A 9,405-nucleotide genomic window follows, 5' to 3' on the forward strand; every position below is an offset into this window, starting at 1 on the left:
AGATCTAGACAATTATATTATGTACTATAATGCATTTTGCTGAACTTCTCTTAACTTTTATTTTAAATCACCATTTTTTTTCTTTTATGTGATCAACCTGTAAGAATTTTTCACACCAATTTAAAATATTCACCCCATCCTCCTAATTTCTCCTAACCCTACAAATGAAATAAGATGAATATAAATTGTCTCACACACACACACACACACACACACAGACACACACACACACACACATATACACACACACACACACACATATACACACACACACACACACACACACGGCACCATGCTTCCAGACGCACGGCAGAGGCCTTATATGTGGGGCTTGCATGCTCTGCGTGACCCGTGACTGATTCGAGTTAACAGCTGACTCTTTTCCATTACAAATGGCTCGCGGATAATCTAGATAACTACCGGATCACGCAAACGGAGCTGCCTCTGGTATAGGCCGACGCCGCCAGTCTTCGGCACTTCGTTTCAGAAGCCATTCACAGTAAACATCCCGGGTTAAAATTCAATTTTAAATTCAAGCAGAAACCTTTTTTTTTTTTTCACCCAGAGTATTTTGACGCATCGTTTCTGCGCATTAAAAATGTGCGTGCGCGCCCTCAATGCGCGCGTAAATGAATAAAACGCTTGTCAAGATATCCGCTTCGAACTCAGCAATGCCCATACCAGTAATTACACTCTCCTGAAGATTTGTTTTTAATCTCCCAACATCTATTTTTGCGCGAAACGCTAAAGCTTCAGATTAATGCGGACTACAGGCCACCGGCACTGACCACTAAAAAGGATGCAGGCCACACCAAACTTTTTCCCCCTTTTTTTTCTTTAAACCACTCAGTTAATTTTCAAAGACCTTTTGTGTTATTTAATTTTTTCTCTCTCTTTTCATTTGCCCCGGTGACGTTTCCTCCCCGTGTGCCATGTGATCAGGGCGGCGGTATAAATACCGGGAGAAGATCCGCCCCCTCTGTGATTCAGGTTTGGCCCCGTTTGCAGGTTCCCCGGCGCATTTTCTCTGTCTGGCATCAACGGGACCGGTCGTTAGCCAGCGTTATAACCCCCCGAAAACATATGGAAATAGCGAGAAAACAGGGGGACATCTCTCACCGACGGCGACACGTGCACCTCTCCTCTCCCCCTCCTCATATGAGTTTCTGAAGAGGGAGGGCAGGGCGGCTTCTGCATCTCATCGTCTTCCTCATCTGGCGTCGGAGGGCACAGCCGTGTGTGTGAGCCATGACTCTGAGCTCAGAGATGTCGGATGCCTCCATCCTTTCGGAAGAGACCGACATAGACGTGGTCGGCGAAGGGGAGGATGGAGACAACCAGACGCGCTCCTACGTGGACGAGGTGGCACAGATGCACGACGGCATCCTCCTGGACGGCTCTCCTCCTCCGCCGTGCCTGGACAGCTCCACCTCCTCAAGGGATACCTACAAGCCGGTGGGCAAGAACACCCTGGTGAAGCCCCCTTACTCCTACATCGCCTTAATCACCATGGCCATCCTGCAGAGTCCCAAAAAGAGGCTCACTCTCAGCGAGATCTGCGACTTCATCAGCAACCGTTTCCCGTACTACAGGGAGAAGTTCCCGGCCTGGCAGAACTCCATCAGACACAACTTGTCCCTCAATGACTGCTTCGTGAAGATACCGAGGGAGCCTGGGAACCCCGGGAAGGGCAACTACTGGACCTTAGACCCGGAGTCGGCTGATATGTTTGACAACGGGAGCTTTCTGAGGCGGAGGAAGCGCTTCAAGCGGCAGCAGGCGCAGGACTTGCTGCGGGAACACAGCGGTTTTCTCCCCGCAGCCGCTGCGTATGGGTACGGACCGTACGGCTGCGGAGGATACGGCATCCAGCTCCAGTCGTACCACACACACTCTGCACTTTTTGCGTTTCAGCAGCAGCAGCAGCAGCAGCAACATCAGCACTCCAGGCATTCACATTCACACACGGGAACCATTATCCCCGCACCGTCTTTGATGCCCACCACCACGGACTTAGCCAGGAGTAGGTTTTATCCCCAGCTCAGCTCCAGCCTGGGCTCGGCCAGCGTGCAGGCTGCAGTCCCGGTGCAGAAGTCCAGCTCTCCGGTGCAGCGGTCTCCCTTCTCCATAGAGAGTATCATCGGGGGGTCACTGAGCCCCTCCAGGACTTCTCCGGCCGTTATCCCGGTCTTACCGTCCTCCTTGGGGCCTGCAGCGGGCAGCCAGCCGCAGAGCGTGCACCCCGGAGCTGTTTTACACCCGGTAGAAAACTTTCCGAGCAGAGTTGTCAGCGGCACTAGCGACTGTTAAATGTCTTAACAAGAAACTTTTCCAAGACACTAAAAAAAAAAAGAAACAGCGTGAAAAACAAAAAACGCCCCTCTTTGAAGGTAGGATTATTTTTGTATGTTTGTTTGATAGCACGCAGCTGAATAATGGACATAAGAAAAACACTATTTGTGCCTCTATTCATGCTGTTTGAAAATATATATTTATGTTATTTTTCTTCTCGGTGTGAATCAGACTTTTGACCACGACCCTCTCCTTGTATTTCCCCCATGAGTTCATTCGTTCCAGTCACTGTTTTTAGGGCGTCTCAGGATAACGACTTAACGGACAGCTTATAAATCACCACATGTTTTTGAAGATAGGCTAATAATGTATTCGTGTCAAACACACCCATGTTTTTCTATAGGTTTGGAAAAAAATCAAAACTTTTTTAAATGGTTTTGATTTGAACTTTGTATTAAAAAGAACAACAACACAGAGCAAAGTCATACATTTATAATAATAATAATAATAATAATATGCAGTGTGTGTTTATTTCAGTCATGAAACATTGTACATTTTTGGCAAGTATTGTGTAATTGAAGTGTGATATTTTTACACAGTTTGTTTTTCAACAAGAATAAATTTCGTTTTACAAAAAAAAAAGCTAATTTGTTTGGAAATACATTTATTAAAAAGCACTGTGCCTCTACTGCTACTCCAAGGTTTATGCTTAGGACGAAATTAGGCTCAATATTGTTGCCAAAAAACTCAAGTTGCAGGGTTATTCGTGATCTTTTCTTCCATTTGAATTGTGCTTATTAAGCAGCTGATACAGTAACAGCAACTTGAACAGGCTGTGGGAGCATCTGTGACTCTGAGTGGGGGTTGGAACCAGTTTTCATTTCAGAAAACCATAAAAAAAAATCTATTTATTTGTTGCATTTGTTCATGTGATCAAACAGTTTGCTCAGATCAGACGTTTCATACAGTCTATACGGTGGGTTCGGGGATGCTGCACGCTGTTTACTGTCCGTGCTGCACACTGTTGGACATGCGCACACGGGGCCTGCGTGTCCATCTGACCTCTCTCACACTCATCCTCGTAATTACGGTGAGCGGACAGAAAGGTGTCAGCGGGGTGAGACAGGGGCTGTGTTTTGCCTGCTTCAGGTCGGTGATTACACCGGTGCTGATGTCGACAGCTGGGCACCTCTTGAGAAAACACTCCTCGTGTAATATTTCATTATGTGCTCTTATTTGACACACTTTTTATTTCCCCCCCAGAGAAAATGAAATGTTTGGAGTCTCGCTCGGGTGTGCCACGGGGCCAACAGAGCTCGTGTGCAGAGATGTAGTGGAAGCTCAAACCACCTTAATCCACTCATCATTTTTAGTGTTTACTCACCTTTACTTTGCCCCCGTATAGGAAAGGCCATATCTTTTGTACTGTGTTGACACGAAAAGCCAAATAGACGTGCCATTTTTTTTACGCAGGAGATAATTACGCACCATAAAGACGTGGATTTTAAAACTATTAACAAACATTATGGATTTCCACAATACATTTCAGTCCTAAGCAGGTGCTGGAGCTGCAGAGCCCCGACTCCTGTGCGATGCTGCATGTGTTGTGTCAGACCCCCTTTTTATGTTTGAATATTTCACGAGCTCTGTAGTAGCCCATACTGTACAGCCGCGCTGCTTCCGTGACTGGATGTGTGCGCCCGTCGTCTGCGTGTGTCTGCATCCCCTGATTCAAAGCAACGTGTGTGTGTAGTAGATAGCTAAATTGGTGCAGCGCTTAGAGCCAGTTCACTAGGCCACGGGAGGACAGCTATTGCGTGATGATGTAACACGCAACCAGAGAGAGAGAGAGAGACACACGCACACACACACGCGCGCACACACACACACACACACACACACACACACACACACACACACACACACACACACACACACACACACACCAAACACACACACACACACACACACACACACACACACACACGCTAAAGGGAAAGAGGGATAGTAGCAGGGAAGGAGGTCAGTTGTACTGTATGGGCTTGTTTACAAATAGATCAAGTAAACAAAAAAATACAATAATAAAAAATATATTGCGATAAGACACATTATAATAATAACGTGTGCAGCCGCGTGGAGGGTTTTCCAAACGCCGCACTATCACATAAATAGACATATGGGGATTTACATCGTGTCTGTGGCCAATGCTATTTATGGTATTTTATGGTAAGCTATATTTAAATAATATCTGGGTAATTAATGCAGTTTGGTGTTATATTATAAAAAATACTAGTATGTCTGGGATATATCTGTTATCTCTCTATAACGGACTAGAGTGCGTCTGCGGTTCTGTGATATTCTGGGACTTCCTGTGACACACTCAACTTGTTAATTTAGCAGTCATTTCTCTGCGGATCGCTCTGGTAAAAGCTCATTTGTCAAATATTAATGGTTAATAGTCGGGGCTTGTTAATGTTAAATGCTGTATGCATGCAGCTCCAGACGCACCCTTGGCTTCTAGTATACCTATAATTTGTTATAAACACATAATATTCAATTTGGAAACACTGCTTTCACACCAAGCACCCAAACGCCACATGTAAAACCCGCCTTGCGTGTAAAAGAGTCAAGAAGAATGAATGAAGTCCAACATGTCTTCTCTCCGCCTCTCGGGGCCATGTTGTTGTGCAATGTTGAACTGTATTGCAACATTGTAAATTGTATATTTTTTCCCCGTGTGACTGTTAACTACTGTTTTCTAAAAAATAAATAATGCGTCTCCAGAGACTTCCGGGTGAAATGAAAAACAAGACTCAGCACAAAAACAAAGTAATAACATACGCGCGCACAATGGAAATATCCATCTCTGACCCATCTGTCATTAAAAACACACTCGGCTGGAGGTCAAATCGTTCACATTTGCAGACTTTCGTTCCGGGAATAACGGCATACACTCATTCCTATTCTTATTCTTATTATAAGAGGTAGTAGTAGACCGTATCATTTAAAAGTAGCACTCTGAAATATAATAATTCATAATTAAACAGGCAGCTCAAACAGTTTGGTGCCTATGGTTAAAATAAAAATCCTTAGAGAGCTCTTGTAAGTGTTTACAAAGATTAAGAGGGTTATTGATTTTGTTGAATTCACTAATAATAGAAAAGATAAGTGGAGTTTTTTTTAAATAACTTTATATTTAAATCAGAATCAGATTCAGCTTTGGCAAAACATGCGTCTACACTATGACTATGACTGCATATTTCCTTTGCTGGTAATGTATGTAGGGTCTACTCACACACAGTTCAAAACAATTAAGGTTTAAATAGAGATACAGCTGAAACAAGGAGAACAAAGCTGATTCATTAAGTGTTTGTTTTTTCCATGCATGGATATCTGCTGGTAGTCCCAGAGTAAAACAAAAAAAAGGGTCTTTTCATCAAATGTCATGGGTCATGTGGGCATCAGCCTCCTTGAGCATGACTGAAGCTCAGTTAGCAGTTTATCCTGCTGGGTCACAGGTCATGAGGAGAGGGGATAAAGCACCACACTCAGCCCATAAAACCCATTGGGCTTTGGGTAAATGTGTTGGGGCATTCAGGACTCTGAGAATAATCTATATTTCAAAGGAAGTCGTAAAGATTTTGGCTGCTTTGGGTATAAACCTATAGGGCCAGTAAACGGGTCATTTTGGGCCACCTTTGGACACCTTTATGGTCTTATCGCATGCATTATTTTTTATAATTACCTCGACAGCTTCACATCACTTGACACTGCAACAGAAGTGTGTTGTTAAGAAGGAAAACTGGCACCAACTACTGGGAATACATTTGATAGTTGTACCAGTTGGACATGGATTCAAACTGTAAAACACACATCAAGGGAAATATGATTTATGAATGTTTCCTGACTTAAAATGCATTATAATAAAACAGATAAACAATGTATAGCTATTACGTCTCTCTATGCAGTTATATTATATAGATGAGCTATTATTTTTGTACAAATCGACTCCACATGAGCACTATTTATCAACCCCATGCTGTAAAAAGTAGGACTTTCTAATAGGATTGTTTTTTCCCTCCAAGAGGAAATATTTGACGGTTAATAAAATGACAAACACTGATATAAAAACGTCACACGCTCACTTGTATAATCCACTAATAAATGCAAGTTGACCTGAACATTTAATTTTGTCTCACTAAAGACATTTTACGACGCAGTGCAATAGTAAACATGTTGTGTTTCTGGCCCCATAATGCCTCTTATAAAATGTTGAATTACTTACAGCTCCAGGTGCATTGCATTCAGTGTATCCGGAAGTGACCCAAACAGCCAACTTTGTTTTATTGATCTGTATCATAATAAATGGTAATAATCATCATCACTGTCATCGATGATAGGGTCATTTTAATAACAGCACAAGTTACAATTTAATAATAACCACAGTGCTGCTAACAAGTGTTTTTGACTCGTAAAGACAAGAAAAGTATCTGCAATAATCTTTTAAAATTCAAACTCCAGTGAAAACACAATGGAATAAATAATTTAGGGAAGACGTCTTCAAGAAAGATACTTTAAAAGTTCCTAAATTAAAGCAGATAAGACGTGTTTTTGTGTATCTGTATATATAAATACTAGTTTTAAATATATTTGTTTGTTTTTTTAAAATATATGACTTTAAATAGTAAAGTCAGGAATCTAGTTTCATTTATTCATATAAAATAGAAGAAATTAAACTTTTAAGTCAATCTCATGCATCTGTTAATTAATGTTTATTTATTTATTTATTTATTTATTATAGTGAGAATTCACATTGATCAGCAGTGTTGTAAATGCCAGCGTTATCATTTATATTAGAAGCAAGAATAACGTGTCCGAACCTGAGAACATCTGGTTTTGTTTTAAGTTTTTAATTTAGAATTTATTTAACCAGGAAACAGACTCACTGAGATTAAAACAAAATCTAATTTACAAGAGTGTCCCGGCCAAGAAAGCATCAGCACATTAAAGGGAGTTCCAGACAAACAACACAGCTATAGACTTTATTTCAAATCGCAACAAAAAAAAACAAGCCTCAGGTCATCGCATAGATCACACAGGGGCGGGATAGCTCAGTCAAAGCCACTACAACCTGATGTACCTTTTCTCCAACTCCTTCAATCTACTTCTAAAGACATTAAAAGAGACCAGCTTTCTCCTAGACCCAAATCAGGCTGCAGCTTTTGAAGTGAACTGTGCGGAAAACAGGGGAAATATGGAGAAAAAAGAGAGCAATGGGAAAGGGGGGGGGGGGGGGGGGGGTATAAAGAATGAAATTAAAAAAGTAAAAAGAGTGAATACCTCCCAGGGAGGTGCAGAATCTCTCCATCTGCTATTCAGTATATGGAACGGTCGCTACACTTATCCCCTCTCTCTAAAAGGAGCTCCGCTTTCCACCCCATTAAAAAGTTTGGGAACTAATGCCACCCCTGAATACTAGCCTAATTAGAGGCTGCTCAGAATTGCAAGGACCTGCTACACAAGAGTGGCTTTGGGATGGATTCTGCTTTTCCCCTTTTGTGATGCCGTCGTTTTGCTCTTTCTTTTTCTGACCCGTTCCATCTTTCTCTCTCTCTCTCTCTCTCTCTCTCTCTTTCTTTCTTCCCTTCTTTCTTTCTCTCCGTGTGCTCTCATCAGAGCCTTGCTAACAAAAAGGAGAACAAAGCTTTCACCACGTTTTAGCCCCTTTTGACGCAGACGGAGTGATGGAGAAAGTACAGCAGTGATGAGTGCACACGCGGTGAGACTTACAGTAACAGATAGAGATGCATGAGGTGCTGTTTGACAGAGGAATTAAAGTCTCTGGCTCCGGGCCACCTCGCTCCAGACAGGCCATGGGAGAAACACTGGGCTTTCACCACTCCATGCAGTGCAAGCTTACGCATCCTTGCACATCATTTATTTAGCCGGAGACTTTCAGAGGTGTTTTTATTTGTTCTACATCTTGCCTGTCTCACCCCGGTACGAACCCGCAGATCCGGCGATCTGCTGCAGAATTATGTTGCTGCCTCTCACTGCATTTTTCACTTCTTTTAGCCCGCCACGTGTTTGCTTTGGCATGCTATCCCCTCATACAAACAACTGGGGCCCGTAGCTTATCCATCACGCCTGTGCAGAATGCGATGATAAAATAACAGGCTGCTTGAAATAAACCATTTGTTACGGCAGAATTTATTATTCTGTCCACTTGAAACAAAGTACAGAGGTTACCTAGACATCTCCTACTTAGGTTACAACAATAAATAGAGCAGAAAATATGACTGCACATGTAGCCATGGCATCTCGGCCTTTGGGAAAGTCCCCCAATCCTAGGCACCCCATAGACTTCTGAGTCCAGCAGCTGCGTGATGCAACATCCGCTGACCATTTGCATCCTACACATCATTAAGCATCATCGCGTTACCGCTCAGAAGGGGGTCTGCCAAAGAAGCACTGCTTCTGACTACTAGCTTCAGGCCTGATTAGTTACATGCAACAACGCCTTTCAGTCATAAACACTTCATCGGGCTCCTGCAGCCCGTTCATCATCGTGGCACCCACAGGTAATCCACACCAACGGCTGCAGCTGACACAAGGCAGAACCCAAACATTTCCTCTGAGCTTCTAAACACAGACTGCCAGCGATCTACACAGCAAACACAGAGTGGTACACCTTCAATAAATATATAGGATACATTCAAAAACCGGTAAACCAAAAGCTCTCGCCTCTGTATGTGGTGCATTTCTGTGTGTGTGTGTGTGTGTGTGTGTGTGTGTGTGTGTGTGTGTGTGTAGGTACTGCATTTCTGTGTGTTTGTGTGTGTGTGTGTAGATGGATGGAGTCGGGGGCTTCCAAGTTTGAAATTTCAGCCTACATCCTCTGTGTTATGTCATTGATTCCTCAATGACGATGGCCTTGTCACTCAAAAAGTTAAAACGTCAACACTGGAAGCCACCCATGTAGGCCCATTCACTCCTCACTTTTCCTTTCCTAAATATCCTTCCTCTCTCCTCCCCCGAACATTCCCTTCTGTTTGTATATTCCTTCCCCCCTCCATCCTCCTCTTTCTCCAGCTCTCCGCCTCATTGACTCGA

The 9,405-nt window shown here is 43.1% G+C and overlaps 1 protein-coding gene across 1 annotated transcript; it reads left to right on the plus strand.

The window, feature by feature from the left end:
- Positions 1-1,045: 1,045 nt before the first annotated feature.
- foxd1 (forkhead box D1) lies at positions 1,046-2,771 on the plus strand. The gene has a single exon (XM_083929980.1). It carries the CDS (start codon positions 1,249-1,251, stop codon positions 2,308-2,310), a length of 1,062 nt encoding a protein of 353 aa, XP_083786106.1. The 5' UTR covers positions 1,046-1,248; the 3' UTR covers positions 2,311-2,771.
- The last annotated feature ends 6,634 nt before the right edge of the window (positions 2,772-9,405 follow it).

This window comes from Echiichthys vipera, assembly GCF_963691815.1.
Source record: "Echiichthys vipera genome assembly, chromosome: 16".
Taxonomy (NCBI): domain Eukaryota; kingdom Metazoa; phylum Chordata; class Actinopteri; order Perciformes; family Trachinidae; genus Echiichthys; species Echiichthys vipera.